The following is a 20,641-nucleotide window of genomic DNA, read 5'->3' on the forward strand; positions in this document are numbered from 1 at the left end:
AGCCAGTTTTCTCTGGCAGCTTGGGACTCCAGTGCCCTGCCTGGTTTGAGCCAGACACGCTAGCCTGCTACAAACACAGACCCAGGTCTGAACAACGTCCCCCAAAAGCTGCAGGCTTGACTGAAAACAGTTTAAGAAGTGTTCCTGTCTCTAACGCTCAGATGCCCAGCTCCCAATGGGGTCCAAACCCCAAATAAATCCGTTTTACCCTGTATAAAGCTTATACAGGGTAAACTCAAACTGTTCACCCTCTGTAACACTGATAGAGAGATATGCACAGCTGTTTCCCCCTCCCCCCCCAGGTATTAATACATACTCAGGATTAATTAATAAGTAAACAGTGATTTTATTACACGTAAAAAGTAGGATTTAAGTCAGTGGTCCCCAACCTTTTTCGTCTGGCAGGCACCAGACGAAGGACCGTGGCGGCGGTCGAGCATCCGCCGAAATGTCGCCAAAATTCAGCAGCATTTGGCGGATACTCGGCCGCCAGCCAGTACGCGAGTGCATTTAGATCCCCCCGCAGGCGCCCCGTTGGGGACCCCTGATTTAAGTGGTTCCAAGTAATAACATAGAACAAAGTGAATTACCAAGCAAAATAAAATAAAACACGCCAGTCTAAGCCTAATACCGTAGGAAAGTGATTACAGATGAAACCTCACCCTCAGAGATGTTCCAGTAAGATTCTTTTACAGACTAACCTCCTTCTAGTCTGGGTCCAGCAATCACTCACACCCCTGCAGTTACTGTCCTTTGTTCCAGTTTCTTTCAGGTATCCTTGGGGGTGGAGAGGCTATCTCTTGAGCCAGCTGAAGACAAAATGGAGGGATCTCCCAGGGGCTTAAATAGACTCTCCCTTGTGGGTGGAGCCCCCCTCCTCTCTCCTATGAAGAATCCACCTGCAAGCTGGAGTTTTGGAGTCACATGGGCAATTCACATGTCCATGCATGACTCAGAACTTTACAGGTGGCATGTTCACATGCTACCTTGAACGTCCCCAGATAGACTTCTTATGTGGATTAGAGTCTTCCAAGGTCCATTGTCCGTTAAGTGTTTCTTGATTGGGCACTTAACTTGCAAATTCCTTTCTTAAGAAGCTGACCAAATGCCTTACTAAGGCTACTTAAAATCAGACATGTACAGAGCCAATATTCATAACTTCGAACACAAAAATGCTACATGCATACAAATAGGATGAATATATTCAGTAGATCATAACCTTTGCAGAGATATGTTACGTGACATATGTAGCATAAAACATATTCCAGTTATGTCACATATACATTTATAAACATATTTCCATAAAGCATTATGGGGTGCGACGTCACAACTGAGATACGTGGTAAATGGGAATCGCCCACCGCCGGCCTTTCAGTGGCAACAAAGGAACAGCCAACAAGACAGATTTACATCAGGACCAGCCAGACATGTGTTGATGGCCCATCAAGAAGAATTCACGCTCTAAGACTCCTCAGAGAGGTCACATATGCAATGGAAGCTGCCTAACCCCCATGTCACAGCAAGGATCTTTCTAGCACCTGGAAGAAAGTATTCAAAAAAAGGGACAGTGACATCATCACTTGTCCTCTCTCCTCTCCTGAAGGCAACAAGAATGCTGGGAAGACAAAGGCTTTGAACTGAGGAGATTGGTCCCAGGCTGAGAGAGCGATTCGGCCTGTGTATTAAGGACTGTAACCTACCAGCAACATTCAGAGGGGTGAGAAAAGCTGTTTGATGTAAATCTTTGTCTGTTCAAGTTAGAAGTTAGATTGCAAGTCTGTTCTTATTTTTTATGTAACTAACTTTGACCTCTGTGCCTAACACTGATAGTCACTTAAGTTTATTAACTACAGGAAGATAGATTTTACTTTAATGTTTTATCTTTAGCAATGAGTTTGTCTAAAGTGCTTGGGGAATCTACTCAGATTACAAAGGCTGGTGCATGTCCCCTATCCTTTGACGAAGGGGCAAACTAATTAATGAGCTTGCACGGTTCAAGAATAGGTCTTGAGGAGTGTAAGACGGTATATTTCTGGGGGCTTGGGAGATGTGCTGGTGTTTCCCTCTGCATAGTTCAGGAGTGGCTTGGAGACCATTCAGGCAACTTAGCTGGGTGTGTCTCTGCATGCTGGTGCTGAATGATAACAGCCCCTGGGGGGGGCGGGGGTTGGCAAAACATGCTTAAGGAGGCACAGCGATCCCACAGTTCCAGGTCGTACCCCAGGGATCCCGTCACAACAGGACACCAAGGGAGGGGATCTGGGCTGGTGTAAATTGGTCAGCACTCCAAGCTGCCTCCTGATGTCAAACACCAGCTCATCTCAGTGTTAAGGGGGCCGAGCAGCATGGGAACCAAACTGGTTTCTAACAAGCCGGGGGTGGAAGGATCTGACTTGCCCTTCCAACCAGGACTGGGCCCAGCCACAGAGAGGTGGCAGAACTGACGACAGGCCTGAATCAAACCCCCAGCTCGTGAGGATCTGAAGGCTGCAGTCCCTGTCTCCATCAGACACCAGTTGAGAGCAGGATCCGAGGCCGCTCCTCTGCAGCCCTCTATGGGGGATGTAGATGGTGGGTAACAAGACTCCAGGTGAGGGTATGGGGAGGTAGTGTGGGTGCAGGAAGCCCCAGCCTTCAGGACGGGGCTCCTGTTATCCGCTAGTCAGTGGCTACGGCAACAGAAATTGGCCAGGAGCATCGGCCACAAATGAGACCCAGGGAGTGTCTCCAGCGGGGAGGTGCCCTCCCTGCCCCAGGCTCAGCCCGTCAACAGGGGCAAGACACGCAGCTCCTCCAGCCTGGCCTTGGCAATGGCCTCCCAGCCCCTGTTGGCCTGAGGGTTGCGAGGCGAGGGGTGCATCAAGCCTTCCACCCGCACCTGGAGGCCAGCCGAGGCCAGGGCCTTGCGGGCCCGCTGCTCGGCGAAGCGGCCCACGCCGATCACCATGGCAACACTGAGCAGGCGCACGGCCTGGGCCAGCCCGTCGTCGCAGACCTGCAGCAGGCGCTCGCGCTGGGCGGCCGGCAGGTCGGCCGGCGTCAGGTTCTTGCCGCTCTGGCTCATGAAGAGCAGCGGGCAGTGGTTGTGGACGAAGCAGCGGCGGAAGAAGGCCTCAGGGCCAGGGCACAGCGAGCGGAAGAGGCCCCAGAAGCGGGCACCGCTCACCTCCGTCTGGGGGCACTCCAGCCCCAGGACCGGTCTCTTGGGGTGCTCCTGGGCCGGCTTAGACACCTGCCCACGGATCTGCAGCCACTCCCGGACGTGACGCACCTCCCCAAAGGGCACCTGTGGGGGAACAAGAGCAGGGTCAGAGAGGAGCCTGACCAGCAAGACCCCACCTCCTCCATCAGGGGGAGCCATGGAGCCGGAGCCACAGCCATTGATAGGCTAAAGCCAAGAGCATCAGGGAAGCCAAAGGAGGCAGACACCATGGGAGGCAGTGTTGCCTAGTGGATAAAGCATCACATTAGGAGAGTTGGGTGCTGGCCCTGGCTCTGCCATTGGCCTGCTGGATGACCTAGGGCAAAATGCTTTGTGCCTCAGTTTCCCCTCCCACCCTTTGTCTACTCAGAGTGCAAGCTCTTTGGGGCAGGGCTCTCTCCCAGTCTATGCAGTGGCCAGCACGCTGGGATGGTTGGGTTCCTATTCTGTATCCAGGCCTCTGGCCACTGCTGCTATACAAACATTGTATACAAACAACCCTTATTTTATTCTAGTCCTGGGAACTGAACGCAGGAGTCCTGGCTCCCATCTCCCACCCCTGCTCTAACCACTGGACCCCAGTCCCCTCTGAGAGCTGGAAACTGAACACAGGAGGCCCCCCCTTTTACCCACCTGGACAGAAAAAGCAGAGACAACCAAGCCTCCTCCTGCAACCCTCTGCCCCAGCAAACAGCCGTGTATGAAGATCTGCATGGCCCCATCCCAGGAGCCATCCCTGCCAGGCCTGAGCAAGTAGCCAGAGCTCTTCTCGGGCTCTTCTCTGCCGCACCCCCGCACCCCCATTCTGCAGCCAGGCAGAGGAAGGAAGCACTCCCTGGTAGGAAGTGGCCTCATCTCTAACAGGCTGGGATTCGGATCCCGCTGTACCACGGCCACAGAGAATTGATGCCTCCGCAGAAGGGGCAGGGGGCAGACGTTGCTTCACCCTTCCCCATCCTAACACAGACACAGGCTAATGCCTCGGACTGACCGGGTGCCCCACTTGCCAGAGAGCCCCTCCCAGAGCAGGACTGGGGAATGGACACTTGGTACAGTGACCCCACTCCCAATAAGGAGGTAACAGGAGTCAATCCCAAAGAGCAGGATTTATCTCTCCCCACTGAACCCCAATCTCCTGGTAGCCCACTGCCATCCCCCACCCCACACACACACACACCGGGGGCACCCTCCCCCAGGGCCACCCCCCAAAATAATAATGCAGGCTGTTTGCTGACAGGCCAGATGGGGCCGCTCATGTGGGAGACAGAAAAGGAGAGAGTGAGACTCACACACAGCTCTACCGATGCCCCTCAGTCCCGACCCACAGCCCCCTGCTACCCCAGCTCTGGGCACACACACACACACACACACACACACACACACACACACACACACACACACACACACACACACACACACACACCCTGCCAGTGCCCCTCAGTCCCAAACTGCAGCCCCCTGCTACCCCAGCTCTGGGCTCCCCCACCCCCGACACTCTGCTGGTGCCCCTCAATCCCAACCCGCAGCCTCCTGCTATTCCAGCCTTGGGCTCCCACCTCAGTTCTGCCAACGCCCCTCAATCCTCACCTGCAGCCCCCTGCCTCCCTCTGTGCCAGTCCTCAAGAAGAAGCTCCTAAGGTGAGACTCCCAGGCAGCTGCAAGCAAACACGTCACCTGGGGCCAGAAACAAGCTGGACCCTTTGCAGCTGGAAGGCTAATGACGTGGGGCGTGGAGGGGCTGTGCCGGCCCCTGGGGAGTGCCATCGGGATACAGAGCATTCCACCACTGTGACCCGGCCAGGTGCGGCTTCAGTCCAGGTTCCCAGGAGGAGGCAGCTCGGCCGCCCAAGTGATACAGCCCCGGGAGCCGCACTCCAGATCCTGGCGGGTTCATTTGCAGCTGCTCAGGCCGATGGGAGTTGTGAGGAGGGGCAGCGGATCTGTAGCCATTGGTCCTCTAAAAATCCACCGCCAGGGGTGTCCATCCCAGCTGGTCCCCCTTACCAGCAGCCTCGGCAGAGATGCCCCCCACCCCCGTCTGCATCATATCCCCCACAGCAATACACTCGCCCAAAAGGAACCCACATGCGCTCTGCTGGATGGGACCTGGCGGGGAGAAGCTGCCTTGGGACCGTTGGGACTGAGCACCCAGCTCCCTGCAGGGAGCATCAGCACCAGACCAACAGGGCAGGAACCAGGAGTGCTGGGAGGAGAGAGACTTGCAGGCAGAGATCAGAGGGGAAACGGGGAACTGTTACCATATTGGAGCCATGGTGCTTCCCCTGCCCGAACTGAGGGGTGACACGCCAGGCCGTGAGGGACAGCGGTCAGCGCGGACCCAGCTGCAGAGAAGAGAGACTGGGCTTTGTTAACAGAGCAGCGTGGGGTGGAGAGTGTGAGAGGAGACACAAGAGGCTGTGATTTCCCCATTGCTGGTCTCTGCCGGTGCAGGTCTCCGTAGAGGGTCCTGGTTATTTTCTCCCTAATGAGAATTTCGTGGCCGCCAGCCAGCCAGCTCTGGGGGCTGGAGTGCACAGACCAGAGAGCAGCGGAGCAAGCTACGCACACGGACTCAGCATTCGTGGGCTGCAGCTTCCGTCCACCTGTGGCCGAAGGGCAGTTAAAGCCCAGTTCAACCTTTGCCTCTGCTGAGATGGGCAAGGAAGCGGCCAGTCAGCACCCACTAGCATGGTGCAAGAGGTGGTGCAGCCACCTCGGCCCTCAGTCCATTTCACACTGGCCGCCAGGCCAGACCTGCACCCTGGAGGTCAGAGGCTGCATTCAGCCCATTGCCATCTGGTCACCCGCGAGGGGCATGGTGGCTCTACTCCCTGACACACACACACCCCATGGGATGGAGGTTATTTGGAAAGGGGGCAGAGAAGGAGCACAAAGGCTGGAAGCATCTACGTTAGGTGTGGGAAGGGGAAGGAGGAGGCTGGGGCAGAGAGTATGGGATCTGAGCTCTGACTCAGCCCCCAGGGGAGGCCCGGAGCTACCAACTGCCAGATCTTCAAGCACGTGGCATGTCAGGAGCTGAACTCTTTGGAGGATTTGGGTAGAAGCCTCACACTGGGAGCTGCAGATCTGGTCCTGGCATGGTAGGAAAAACAAAACCTTCCTGACCCCTACAAACCAGCCTGCTCCCTGGAGCATGAGAGTTGCTATCTATCTCAGGCACTTTTACAGCCCCCATCACCACAGCCTCTGCGCACCTCACAATTTCAGATGTATTTACCCACACAGCCCCTGGTAGGGCTATTATCCGCATCTGGGCAACTGAGGCAGTGAGGCTAAGGGACTTGGCCAAGCTCACCCAGGGAAGTCTGTAGCAAAAGAAGGATTTGACCCCACGTCTCCTGCATCCTAGGCTGGTGCCCTAACCACGATGCCATGCTTCTTGACCCCCAAAGTGCACACAGATGCCTTGTTAAAAGGAGGCTTTTCCTGAGAGCCGGACAGGGGAAGGCACACCGGGGAGGGGTTCGCATGGCAGAGGGATTGGAAGGGAAGAAGAGAGAGTCATGGGAAGATGCCCAGATGTGGTTTCTTGAGGCAGAAGGGGTTTGGGAAAGCTGGGAACGAGGGCTGAGAGCGACTGAGACGGAGGCGTCACGAGGGGGTGGAAGAATCCTAACCCAAAGCCCCCAACACTCACCCCAATGGCTGCAGACTCCCAACCCTGCTGGCCCCCAGAAAGGAGCCCTGAGCTAGGAGACCACGGCGGCCGAACGAAGCCGCCTCCTGTGTTATTAGCTCCCTGCACAGAAGTTGAATTGATACAAAACACCAGGGGGGTCCCACCCCTCCCCCAGTGCCAGGGTCCTGCCGCGGCAGCCCTCACGGTCCTGGCCCTGCGCTGCCCTGATCTGTAATCATATTTCAGGAGAAGCCAATCTCGCCCTCTGCAGCCCCCGGTCCCCACAAAACACCCCCCCCCCCCGCATCTATCGATCGCCCCTGGGTCTAATGTCAAGATAAAGCCTCCCCTCACCCCTGCTCGCCAGATCTGCCAATTAGCAGCTGGATAAATGCAGCTTGGCGGGAGCCACCCCCCACCCTCCGACCCCCCAATATAAATTAAAGCGCATTATTGAATGATTTGTTTAGCTGATCCTTTGACCTCTGACCCCAGGACCAGGGGCTGTCAGAGGGGATCAGTGATGGAGCAGCTGTCAGGCACCGGGAGGGGAGAAGGGGCTTGGGGGAAGGGGTCTCCGTCTTGCTCTCCCATCCCCTCTGCTCTCCCACTTTCTGGCCCTCTGCAAATGGATTCAACTATGGGTGAGTGGGGAGGAAGCAGTCACAGGGCAGCCTCCCACCTCTGCCAGTCACTTGGATAAACTGGCCAGCCCTCTAGTCCAGTGCCCACTGAGATCCTGAGTGCGGTACAGGCAGGATCAGGTCCTCGAGCTGGGACTGGGAAGGAGCTGGCTGGACAGACACCTGAGTGACAGCAGGGCTAAGGAGTTACCCATGATCCTCCTGTGATGTGGTTTTCCTGGTCAAACTCCATTATTTTTGTTACCTTAAAATCCCTCCCTGCAGCTTCGTATGGACAGAGAGTCCTTCTTCACTTCCTTTCCTAAAGTGCTGCCGTTAAACAGCTGCTGCATCCCACCCCAGAGGTGGCTGCATCTGGACCAGAGACGGACTTGTTGTTCTGTTTGTACAGCACCTAGCACAATGGGGTGCTGATCCATGACCGGGGCTCCTAGATCAGAGGTTTTCAAACTGGGGGGTGCACCCCCTTAGGAGGGTGTTGAGGAATGTTTGGGGGCGCGGGGGAACGAGTGGCCGTGCAGGGGAGGGGGCCTCAGGGAGGGAGCGATACCTCCAACCCCTGACTCACCTCAGCGGGCCACCCAGCCTATGGCTCAGTGTCAACGCCTCCATGCCCAGTGCTGTCTCCGCCCCCAGAGACCATTGCAGGCCCCTTCCCCCACCCTGAAAGCCCCGGGGGGAGGGGTCGCAACCAAAAATTTTAATTCAAAGGTGGGGCTCCACTCAAAAAGTTTGAAAATTGGTGTCCTAGGTGCTACCACAATACTCGTAAATAATAAAATAATAGTAATAATAGTAATTTCAGTGCTGGGTGAAGTGTAAACAGCTGCTGTGTCCCACCCCAGAGGTGGCTGCATTCACAAACTAAACAAACTGCAAGACTAAACCACGGTAACAAATCACAGCCAGGCAGGAAACTCAGTCTATCCAGAGTACTTACATAGTACCATTACCACTGTATCTGAGCGCCCCAAAACTCCCTTGTGAGGCAGAGCTATCATCCCCATGGTAAAGACGGGGGAAACTGAGGCACTGAGCAGCTAGGAGACTCCCCCAAAGTCTCACACGAAGGCTGCGGCCAAGCAGGAGCTTGAACCACAGTCTCCCAAGTGCGAGGGTAGGGTCCGAATCACCGGACCCTCCGTCTTCTCACTGAGTAAAAGGAGACTCTCCATTAGTAGTACAGAGCCTATGACACACAGTAGAGCAGTTCTGGTTCCATACAGTAGAGGGCAGCAATCACACACACGTGTGCGCATGCGCTAGCGCTTTGCAATATCCTCGCAAGCCCTGGACTCTGACACCAGCTTTCCACTCTGCTTCCTGGCATGGCATCAAAGGAGGAGTGGATCTACATGGCCCCCGTCCAGTCAAACGTTAGAGGAGGCGGCAGGGAACACTGGTCCCACCTGCGCACAGGGAACCAGGATGTTAGAGCCTGCTACACAAGCAGCACTTGAGGAAGCTGCAGCTCCTTGGGCAGATGAGCGTTAACGGCGGGAGATCCTGCTGCAGCGCAGGCGCCTAATTACTCCCCGAATTAATGCCATTAATATTAACCAGCTGCCTTGTATCAACCAACCAGCTCGCGGCTCCCAGCTGCAGCCACTGAACAGAGCACACTCCCAGGGGGTACATCATCAAAATGTGTCATGGTCCAAAGGGTAGGGTACTGGACCAGGACACCTGGGTTCTATTCCCAGCTCTGCCATGTGCCCGTGGGCAAGTTTCCCCTCCTGCTCTTTATGTATGTAGATTGTGAGTTCCATGGAGCAGGGACGGCCTCCCATTATGTGTACGTGCAGCACCGGGCGCACAACCAGATCTTGGGTGGGGCTTCTATGCTCTGCTATAATGCCCACACTAACGTTATTTGACTTCACGGAGCTACGGCCGATTGACACTCGCTGGGGTCTGGCCCCATCGATTTCCATGGAGCTATGGCTGATTGACACTCGCTGGGGTCTGGCCCCACTGATTTCCATGGAGCTATGGCTGATTGACACTCGCTGGGGATCTGGCCCATTGGTGCAAACGTGCAAGGTCTCACCACTGCCCCCACCCCCGGCAATCACCACACACTGGCTGTGGTCTCACAGGCACTTCCAATGCACCCACCGTGCAACTCAAGACATGTCCCAATCCTGCCCCGGCCCCCAAGATTCCAGTTCGAATGTGGGGAGACTGGTCTTACCTAAAGCCTTAAACGGCTCTAGGGCCCATAACAACCCAGATGAGATCCTGGGCCCACTGAAAACAACGGCCAAATGCCCAATGGGGCCGAGACGCTGCCCACAGTCGCTGCTCCAATCCCCACCTCCCCTGTTCGCCCCCCTTGCCCAGGTGCCCCCGTGGGACGGGCTGCCTTACCCCGGTCTGTGCCATCCCGAAGGGGCCGGGGTTCATGCCGAGGAAAAGCACCTCTTTGGGGGAACGGCAATATCTCTTCACATAGTCCTCGTGGGGCTCCCAGGCGTACTCCAGAGGGTTGTAGACGTAGCAGACGGGGTCGAGGAAGGAGAGCTCCCTGAGACGCACGTTCTGCTCCAGCTCGGCCTCCAGGAACTGGGTGGCCAGGACGTCCCCCTGGGGGAAGGACGGACCCACGGGGGTGGCACCGAGGGGAGCATCCGGCTGCTCCATCATGCTGCCATCTCCTGCCAAACAGACACTAGCCAGTAAGAACCACCCGGCAGGAGAGGTGGGGGAGACGTGTGATGTTTGGGGGCCATTTTCAAGATCCCTTGTGAGGGAACAGATTCCCTCCCACACCCCCTGCTTATCCACAGGGCACGTGCAGCTCCGAGCGCCTGCTGCCAGGGTGGAGAGGGGGGCTGGGTCTCCGCGGTGCCACTGCTGGGGTTGCCAACAGAGGACCAGCTTGGTCCCACTCCGAGGCAGCGCGAGACCGAGCAAACTCGCCTGACAGAGGCCGCCGTGGATGGGTCACCCCCGCTGGCCCAGGTAGAAGGGAGCTGGCGCCCTTAGAGTCAATGACTCCAGCCCAAGCCATCGAGTCCTCCTGGCCGGGAACCCGATTCAAACCTACAGCCTCAAGGTGAAAGCCAGCACCGTTCCCTTGAGCCAGCCGGGCCCTGACCTGGGGCCCGATTTTAACCTGTGCTCTAGATGTGGAAGGCTCCATACCCTGTACCCAGCACACTCGCGCATCTGATGCCAATGACCTGGATTGAAACTGGGGCCCCCTTAGAGGTGAAAGGCCCCATATCCCATTCCCTGATCTCTCCTAAACCAACCAGTCCCTTGACCCTGAGGCAGATAGGAGCCAGTATTCCCAACAGGAAAGGCCCCATATCCCATTACCCACCCCCTTGAGCTAATCAATACCCCCACCCTGCATCTGGATCACAGCCAGCCCCCCACTCCCCCCCCCGAGGAAAAATGCCCCATATTCCATCTCCCTTAAGCCATCCCCCGCCGCCAGCAGCCTGGGGACAGACTGGAACTGGTGCCCCCTAGAGGAACTGGGGTAATGGGATATGGAGCCTATCTCCTCTGAACCAGCCAGTCCCCCCACTCCTGGGCCAGATTGGAGCCAGCGCCCCCTAGAGGAGAAAGGCCTCATATCCCAATCCCACATCCCCAGACCGCCTATTTTGTACCAGAATCCTTTCTGGGCTGTAACTCAGATGAGTGATTTCGTCGTAGCCCTGGTTACAAGTGAACCAAGAAAGACCTTCACATAGATCCCTCCACGGGGAATGTGCTTTTTATAGCCCTTTTTATGACTGTAATTAGTAAAGCATTCGCTCAGATACAAACCATTACTGTAAATAATCTATAAACGCTTTGTGCTGTGATTAAACACACACACACACACACACCCTACAAAACCCAGATTCGCACTTCCGCACGTGAGGGAGGAGAAAATTAACCTTCCAAGAGCCCAACCGTAAGGCGCTTGCAACGAGCATTATCATTCAATTACGGTAGCACACAACCAAGATCAGGACCCCGTTATTATTATTATTAATTATGTGTATTACAGCAGCGCCTGGGAGCCACACTCACGGGCCAGGACCCCTGTGCTCTAGGCACTGTACAGTATTTATTAGGTGTATTACGGTAGCATCTCGGAGCCCCAGTTATGAGCCAGGATACCATTATGTTAGGTACTGTGCATTACATTTAGGTGCATTATGGTAGCATCTAGGCCAGGACCACACTGTGCTAGGTGCTGTACATTATTTATTAGGTGTATTACAGTAGCACCTAGGAGCCCGTCATGGACGAATGTGCTAGGAGCTGTCCAAACAGAGAACAAAAAGTCCCCAACCAGACAGCTTTCAGTTTAAATAGACATAGGACAGCAGGAGAAACTGAGGCACAGACCGGAAGCGAATTGTCCACAATCACCCAGCAGGCCAAGCTTAGGGTTGCCAACTTTCTGATTGCAGAAAATCAAACACCCTTGCCCTGCCCTTTCTCTGAGGTCCCGCCCCTTCCCTGAGGCCCCGCCCCCATCCTCCATCGCTTGCTCTCCTCTGCCCTTGCTCATTCACTCATTTTCACCAGGCTGTGTGCGGCATGTCCCTCTAGCTCAGGGGTTCTCAAACTGGGGGGTCAGGACTCCTCAGGGGGTCACGAGGTTATTTCAGAGGGGGGGGTCCGCAAGCTGTCAGCCTCCAACCCAAACCCCACTTTGCATCCAGCATTTATAATGGTGTTAAATATATAAAAATGTGTTTTTAATTTAATAGGGGGGGGTCACACTCAGAGGCTTCCTATGTGAAGGGGGGTCACCAGTACAAAAGTTTGAGAACTACTGCGCTAGCTCCTAGATGCAGAGGCAGCCATGGGGCCCCATGCACTCCCCCGTCCACAGGTGCCTATCCTGCAGCTCCCATTGGCCGTGGCTCCCAGCCTAGGAGCTGGAGGGACATGCCAGCCGCTTCTGGGAGCTGCACAGAGTCGGCCGCTGCAGCCAACCACTTTTAGCAGCCCGGCCAGCTGTGCCGAGTGGAGCCACCAGGGTCCCTTTTCGAAAACCGGATGCCTGGCCACCCTACTCCGCTGCCCCAGCCACTAGGCCAGCGCTTCTCAACCTTTGCAGTGCGGCAACCCCTTAGCTGAATCAAAACTGGGCACGTTTACTTTCAGAGTAAAAAATGGATCAATGCAAACAACGCTAGGCCTGTATAAGTGATGCTTTGTGTGCGTTTCGAGCCAGGGACAGACAGTACCTGATCTTGAACGGTCAGGAAATGGGGGGACGAGATTTTCTTTGCTTAGACTGTAACAACATCTTCAATCCCTGTGATTGTCTTTCGTCACCCCACCCTGACCCCCAGGGATGTGACCCACCACTGCAAAACCATCACCCTCTACTGCACCACCTCTCTGCATCCTACCTTGCTGCCCAGCACCGGGAAGCCCGGGGGTATCAGCACAGCGGGTGGGAAAATGGCGTATCAGACCTCTCCAATCACAAGAACGAATGGGGATAAACTGGTGACCGAGGCTGGGAACGAGAAGGCTTTGTTCCCAGATTCAGAGCTTTTAAGGCCAGAAGGGACTACTGTGACCATGTCCTGTATGGTACAGGCCAGAGAACTAACCATCAAAGGAGGGTAGTTCAGGAGCCGTCTCCTTATCACAGTGCGGGGCAAAGGACCTAACTAATGTGAAGCAGGAGCTTGCTAAATTTCTGAATGGGCGTATTGTTGAGACAGCAGGGACTGGATGCGGTGTCCCAGGAGATCCCATCTGGTCCTCCCTCCTACCAACAGGTGATGCTTCCGAAGAGACTGACGCAACACCCCCACATTAGCAGGTTGTTTCCACCCCCTTCCGCTTGAGGACTTCTAAGCACTCTGCAAACAAGAGCTAGTCAGGGTTGAAGCTCTGATTCAGGGATATTTTCCATAGATTCCAAGGCCAGAAGGGCCACTCTGATCCTCTACTCTGACCCCTGTGTAACTGAGGCCACTGAACTTCCCCACAATCATTCCTGTCGGAACTAGAGCAGATCTTTTAGAACAACGTCTGACCTTGATTTAGAAATTGACAAGGGATGGAGAACCCACCATGCTCCTTGGTAAATCGTTTCGATGGTTAATTACCCTCACTGGTAAAAACGTGCACCTTAGCTCCAGTCTGAATGCATCCAGCTTCAACTTCCACCGCTGGACCTTGTTAGACCTTGGCCTGCTAGACTGGGATCCCCTATAGACTAGGATCAAGTCACCCCTGAACAATCCAAATTCAGTTGACTAGGGCTTAGACAGCTGCAGCCTTGGGGCAGGCAGGCGAAGGCACTAGGCCTGATGCAGCTGACTCCCAAGCAGGCGAGAGCTCTCCGAGCACAAACTGCACTGTTGCCTACCTGCACTGGTGCAGCTATGCCGGTTGCCGGAGTGGGAGCCAAACCCAGCCTAGACAGTGCCTAGGACTGTGGAGTACATGTTCCTCACCAGCATCTGGCCACGCACTGGGCACGTGGCAAGAGAGCCAGAAAGGCCAAAAGGGTCCCTGATTTTAGCCCCAGATGATGATGTTTGCGAATGGGACATTCGCGACTCTCCTGTTCAAAACGTTTGTGTTGTCCACTGGGAGGAGAAACGATTCTCTGGAAAAGGAAGACGTGTGTGATCCAGCAGTGCCAGCAGAACTCCTGGGTTCTATCCCCGGCTCTGTGAGGGCAGTGGGGTCTAGTGGCTAAAGCGGGGGGCTGAGTGTTAGGGCTTCTAGGTTCTATGCCCAGCTCACAGAGGGGAGGTGGTGTCTAGCGGTAAGAGCAGGAGCCTGGGCACTATTCTGACCCCAACGCTGATTCTCCGTGTGATTGTGGGTAAGTCATTTCCTCAAGCTGCGCCTCGGTTTCCCCACCAGTAAAATGGGGATAACGACCATGGACCTTCCTTTGAAACACACTTTGAGGTCAAGGGATGAAAACGTGCTGTCCTAGAAGCACACAGAATTCGTTGCTATTACTAATAAGTGATCGAGCGGCAATGTGGTGCAGTGGCTGCACTGGCCTGGGTCTTAGGACAGCTAGGTTCTGTTCCCGGCTTTGCTACTGACCTGCTGTGTGACTGTGGTAAAGTCACCTCCTCGAGCTGTGCCTCGGTTTCTCCTCACACTTCTGGTCTATTTAGACTGTGAGGTCTTTGGGGCAGGAAATGTCTCGCTCTGTGTCTGTCCAGCACCCAGCACCCTGATCTCAGTCTGGGTAATATTAATAATCATGAGCTCAAAAAACAGAGCAAAGAATTGCTTCTGCCCTTATGGGGGTATCCTGCCACCCGACCTCCTCCTAACCCGGGGAAGCTCAAACCCTCAATGCAGGGGGGAAGGGGTTGTCCCATCATCAAACACTCTGTTTGCACTGAAATGTAATCCCCTTGCCAACTGCGCAGGGTATAGAGCCATCTGCCCCAGATGGAAACCGCCTAGGAACGCCATGCTCCCAGATGATGCATTAGCACCATTCCACCTGCTGGAAAAGGGGATGCCTTCAGCTTTTAACACAGGAAGGGGACGGAACACAAGTTTCCCCACACAGCATCAGTCACAAACCATTTCCCCAGCAGGGGACGGGGATGGTCTAGATTCCAGATAGCCGCACGGAGGGGCTTTGGAGACTCGAGACAGCCAGTCCAAAGGACTAGATTTCCCTTAGTCCCTCCCAGTTCCCTGCAAGCCCCTCTCCCACAATATTCCAGGTGGGCTGGCTTTGTTACCATTGGTCAGCTAAGTCACATGGTTTGGGTACGGGACATTATTTCTGCTGTCCAGTGATGCAGGAAGCTCCCATCCATTTGGGTCATAGATTTGCAGGCCAGAAGCAGGGGCGGCTCTAGGGATTTTGCCGCCCCAAGCACAGCAGGCAGGCTGCCTTCGGCGGCTTGCCTGCGGAGGGTCTGTTGGCCCCGCGGCTTCGGCGGACCTCCCACAGGCGTGCCTGCGGGAGGTCCGAAGCCACAGGACCAGCGGACCCTCCACAGGCAAGCCGCCAAAGGCAGCCTGCCTGCCGCCCTCGCGGTGACCGGCAGAGCGCCCCCCGTGGCTTGCCGCCCCAAGCACACGCTTGACGTGCTGGGGCCTGGAGTCGCCCCTGGCCAGAAGGGACCATTATTGATGGGGTGTCAGGAAGGAATTCCCACCCAGCCACAACCCCCCCCGCTCAGATTGGTTGGGACCTGGGGGGGGGGGGTGTTCCACCTTGCTTTGCAGCATGGGGCATGGATCGCCTGTTGGGATCATGTCGGCATATCCCACCTAATCAGCTCCCTACCACTCCAGGGGCCTCAGGCATCGGAGGCATTTCTGTCTCCCCTGCTCTCTGCCTGTGGTGCACAAGGGTCTGTCTACATGGCAAGTTACTGCACAGCAAGTCAGGGCAAGCCACAAGGCAGCGAAAGTCGCAGCTTGGCCAAGCGCCCCGCGCTTTCATGGCCATACATCTCCTGAGGACAAAAATGGTTTTGTCTACCTAATGCCATTGGGCTCAATACAGAGGTAACTGGCGAAATTGAATGGCCTGTGATATAGAGGCTCTAATGGACCCTTCTGGCCCAAAACTCTACCCTCCTCTGCAGGGCCGGCTTTAGGCCGATTCCCCCGAATTGGGCCCCGCGCCCGCACCTAAGAGGGCCCAGCGCCCTAAAGAACAGCGCCGAACTTAGGCACCTTTTTAATTTTTACTCACCCGGCGGCGGTCCGTCACTCACTCTGGGTCTTCGGCGGCAGGTCTTTCAGTGCCGCAGAAGACCCGGTGCAAAGACCCGGAGCGCCGCCGGGTGAGTCATCCCTGCCAGGGCCCCGTCGAAACTATTCGAATCAGGCCCTGCACTTCCTAAAGCTGGCCCTGCTCCTCTGTAGCACCGGCCAATCTCACCCACTGAGTCCTTCATGCAGGATGAGCAGCACATGAGAGTCTCTTTATTTCCTTCTGTGGGATCCCCCATCCATCTGCACCTGGTGTCTCTTGCCTACTACTAAGATGGGAAGCTCCCTGGGGCAGAGAACATCTTATTGTTCTGTTTGAACATCTTATTGTTCTGCTAGTGCAGGGGGTCCTGGCCTGTGACTGGGGCTCCTAGGTGTCACGGCAATAAATAAATCAGAAGAGTAGCCATACTGCAGAAAGCTCAGGCCACCTCTCCTAAATCAGTGGTTCCCAGGAGCTGGCTCGCATCTGAGCTACATCATGGTGGAAGATCCACTAACTGGATCTTTACCTGACTCCCAGCCTGCCCGCCCACCAGATCTCACTTCCCTGCCACAGCCAGGGACAGAACCCAGGAGTCCTGACTCCCAGTCCCCTGTTTTCGGCACTAGACTGCATGCTCACTTCCCCAGCTCAGTGAATTTAGGGGCCCGATGGACACAGCGGGAGAATGACGTTGTCCAGATATTCACAAACCAGGTACAGCTGGGCCAACCCCCTTCCCCCTCACCCCATCCTCAAATTGCAGCTGAGTAAATAGGTTGCAGTGAATAACTCCACCTCATTCCCTGCAGCTGCCAGCCGATCAACACTTCCTCCAAATAACTGGATTTCCCTTAGTGCTGCCTGGTTCCCTGCAAGCCCATCCCTTGATATTCTAGCTGGACTGGTTTGACTACAACTAATCAGCCAAATTACATGGTGTGGTTTGGCTTCCCCAACCAGCTGAGCTGGCAAAGCACTCCTGGTTTGGATGCTCATGTTACAGAGTGCAAAACTGGGTGTCAGCAAATAACCCCTGGAATCTGCTTCCCCCAAACACCGGGGCCAATGCAACAAGTGCAGAATCCCCTCCCACATCCCAGCCAAGGCCACTCTGCTGGAACTGCCCAACTGGGAACAAATTTCATGGTGGGTTTTATGTCCTGTACCTCTGTCTGGTGAAACTGGGCTGAGGCCGCATGGCCCAAAGCAGGGCACTGCCCTGGGATCCAGGACACCTGGGTTCTATTCCCAGCTGTGCCACCAACTTAGGTCCAGTCCCTGCCTCTCTCTGTGCCCATAGGCTAGGAGCTCTTTGGGGCAGTGACATCTCACCATGGATCCGTGCAGCCTCCAGCACAATGGGGAACATAGTTGGGTGATCTACTTGCTACTGTAATATAAAGAATGTTGAGACCTACCAAACTCACCGTCATTCAGTGCTAACAGCTCTTCGTCTCTACAGGACTGACCTGAACTGTTGACCTAGCTGCCAAAGGCCCCAACCCCAGAGGCAGCTGGCCTCTGCCTGCTTAGTCTTTGCAAAACTAGTTTGTCCGAGGCCTAAGGGCTGTTGACATCGGCTGCAATGCAGCTCCTCTGACCTGGCCTAGGTTGCAAAACAGGCCCAGAGGGGTCGCTACCAGCAGATCAGATTACTTGATGGGCCAGCCTTAACCATCTGACAGGGGCACCACTCAAACCCACAGAGTGCACTGGGAATGGGTCCCTGAACCTTTCATCTCCAGGTCACCAGTTCAAACCCAAGCAGGGCCCACAGTGACACAACCATGGGAGTGCTGCTCAGTGGGGAGCGACATGGCAGGTGCTGGTTCAGTTCCTTGGGGGACAGGAAGCCACATCGCAAAACCCATCGGCACAAGGAGCACTAACAGGCTCCTTCCTTGGGTCCCTGACCCCCTGCTAATGGGCTATGGAGATGAAGCTCCCCTCTGTCAGGGGGCTGGAGAGCAGAGATGAAAAGAAGATTCCCTAGGCATAGGGGCAAGCGGGGAGGAGTCCTTGGCATGGTCCTACAGCCCCCTAGGTAGGTGGAATGGGATGCTCTGCTCACTACGCCAGGTCTTCACCAACAAAATGGGGGCAGGGAAGGGGCCAGGGGTATGCACAGAGCCCCCAGGGCCTACACTCTCTGTGTTCCCATCCTGGAGCAAGGCCGACATCAAAGCTCAGAACGTTTGAGGGCCTGTCATGGGGACCCTGTAATGGCAGCTGGATTGGCAGGCCTAAGTCTGAGAGGGAACCTGGTTTGGGATGTGTCTGCACTCTCACTGCTGGGATGGAGAGGAGTGGGAGCTGCCTGGATGTGCAGCAGGCCTCCCCGGATCCCTTTCCAGCCCTGGGTTGAAATCCACCCTTAATTCTCTGATAGAATCTCTAGTGTGTTGCTGTAGGGACTAATTCAATACCCAGCCCCAACCTCTTACTCCCTGTCGCAAGCACTGCAGGGGGAGCACCCTGAGTTGCTCTACAGCGTCACCTCTGGCCAATCTAGACACTGCACCGATGAATCTCAGCCAGCCACATTTGGACAGAGCGCGGCTGGTGTGATACAAAGGGCGCAGAGAGGGAGAGATCTTGTAAACGCCATCTGTAGCAGAGCTAAAACTGGGGAAACATTTGGGACTCATGAACATTTTCATCCATGCAAATCATGTCCCATCACAGAGAACCAAATGCGGCACTTTCTATCTGTGAAAAAACTCACCCGTCAAACTCTTTAACTGTTGGCCCAGCTCTGGTGCAGTCTGATGTTTCCATTTCACAGACAGCCAACATTTCAAACAGAGGCCCTTGATTTCAGGTGCCCAATTTTACACCATGAGGAGCTAAGCAGCCAAAGGCTCAGCTGAAATCCACAGGAGCTGTGGGCTCTCCACTCTTCTCAAAAAGCAGGCCCAAGGTGTCACAATCTGGGCACCCAAAATCAGGGGCCAATTTCAAAAACATTGGCTTAACCGTCTTGTCGAAGGTCACACAGCCAGCCAGAGGCACAACCAGTGAAAGCCAGGCTGTCTGGCGCTGAATCCCCCACTCTAATCCCTGCACAATCTTGACTTTTTGCTGCCTGGAAATAGCTCAGGGCCTTGTCAATTTAGCAATGTGTCCACAGGGACAATCTGAGAGACGGTACCACTGGCTGGGCCCCACTGGCTTGGGCTTAAGCAGAGAAGGGGGGCTAACAGGACAGGTCTCACATTTTTCCATGCTGGGGATCTCTCCCCAACCCCAAAACTCTTGGAGAGGCTTCCTGGTTCTGATCCCGTGCTGTCCGTGTGGCAATTGAGACTTGGTTACATATATAAAACTACTAGGGCAGGGCCAAGCAGCCAAAAGGAAGAGAAACTCATCTTGAGGGAGCAGTGTGGCTGTCAGGGGCTCACGAAACCCCCATTCCTTTGTATCTGAGGTGCGTCTGCCCTCTCCACAGGGGCAGGGCTCAAGGCTGAATTTGCCCCCTATTATCGGCAACTTGAATCTCTCCGGGTCACTTTGCGCGTTGGTCTCTTGCCCATTTGCTGCCCCCAGATTTCTGTGCTGGTGATAGAGCCGAGCGTGGCTGGGTTCACGCCACAACAAACAGAATGATGCAGACAGGGATGCCTTGCGGGAGGGGAGCAGGGTGAGTCAAATCAGGGAGCCTGGACCAAGCTGCAAACTAACCCCGGGCATCACACTGAGGGAGGGGCAGTTCCCAGGGTGCCAGAGAGGGTGCTCCACCCCCAACTGAAGGGGGTGGGGAGAGAACAAACTCCCTCCCTTCTTCATTCCCCCACCCAGCTCCCGCCTCCCCAGCTCCCCCCTCCACTTCCTCCTTCTTCGCTCCCCCTCCCAGCACCCCCTTCTCTCCCCTTCTTCATTCCCCCTCCACTTCCTCCTTTTCTTCCCCATCTTCGCTCCCCCTCCCAGCTCCCCCCTCCCTCATGGGAGGGGGAGGAGGCAGACAAAGGGAGGGCTGCATTCTCTTTCCCCCACCTCCCTTTTCCTCACTCCCCCCCTTGGGGCAGCATCCAGCTCTTCCCTCCTGCCTCACCCTACGGGCCCCGGGTCCCAGCGCCGCCACCCCACTCGCCCGCCCCTTACCTGCCTCCTCCAAGCTCAGGGTTCTCCCCCCGGGCGGCCAGCTTCCCATGTGCCCTCGCAATGGCCGCTGGGAGCTGTAGTCTTTCCGCCTTCCACGTCCCTTTGGCACTCAGCTGCAGCCCTTCCACCCTCGCACTACAGCTCCCAGCAGGCTCCTGAGAGCGCGGGGGAGGCTGGGAGATGTAGTTCCGAAGGGCAGAAGCGTGTGTATGCCTTGTTCACTGCTACAGCAGCATCAATTGACATGTGTATGTGTTTGTCTGTGTTAAAAGGACACGAGTGGGGCGTGTTATAAGGACAAACAGGTGGATGAGTATGTTATAAGGACACAGGTGTTGTGTGTGTGTTGTAGGGACACGGGTGTGGGTGTTATAGGG

The 20,641-nt window shown here is 55.5% G+C and overlaps 1 protein-coding gene across 2 annotated transcripts; it reads right to left on the reverse strand.

Moving 5' to 3' along the window:
• Positions 1 to 1,198: 1,198 nt before the first annotated feature.
• Positions 1,199 to 20,385, reverse strand: SMUG1 (single-strand-selective monofunctional uracil-DNA glycosylase 1). 2 transcript variants are annotated; one of them, XM_044995607.1, is made up of 3 exons: positions 20,265 to 20,385; positions 9,857 to 10,143; positions 1,199 to 3,286 (listed from the first exon to the last, which is right to left on the reverse strand). In XM_044995607.1, the coding sequence occupies exons 1-3, from the start codon at positions 20,311 to 20,313 to the stop codon at positions 2,759 to 2,761; spliced, it is 864 nt and encodes a 287-aa protein (XP_044851542.1). In that variant the 5' UTR covers positions 20,314 to 20,385; the 3' UTR covers positions 1,199 to 2,758. The 2 variants fall into 2 exon arrangements, with proteins under 2 accessions (XP_044851542.1, XP_044851543.1); XM_044995608.1 differs by lacking the exon at positions 20,265 to 20,385 and adding an exon at positions 18,889 to 19,196.
• Between the last annotated feature and the right edge of the window lie 256 nt (positions 20,386 to 20,641).

This window comes from Mauremys mutica, chromosome 20 (assembly GCF_020497125.1).
Source record: "Mauremys mutica isolate MM-2020 ecotype Southern chromosome 20, ASM2049712v1, whole genome shotgun sequence".
NCBI classification, from domain to species: domain Eukaryota; kingdom Metazoa; phylum Chordata; order Testudines; family Geoemydidae; genus Mauremys; species Mauremys mutica.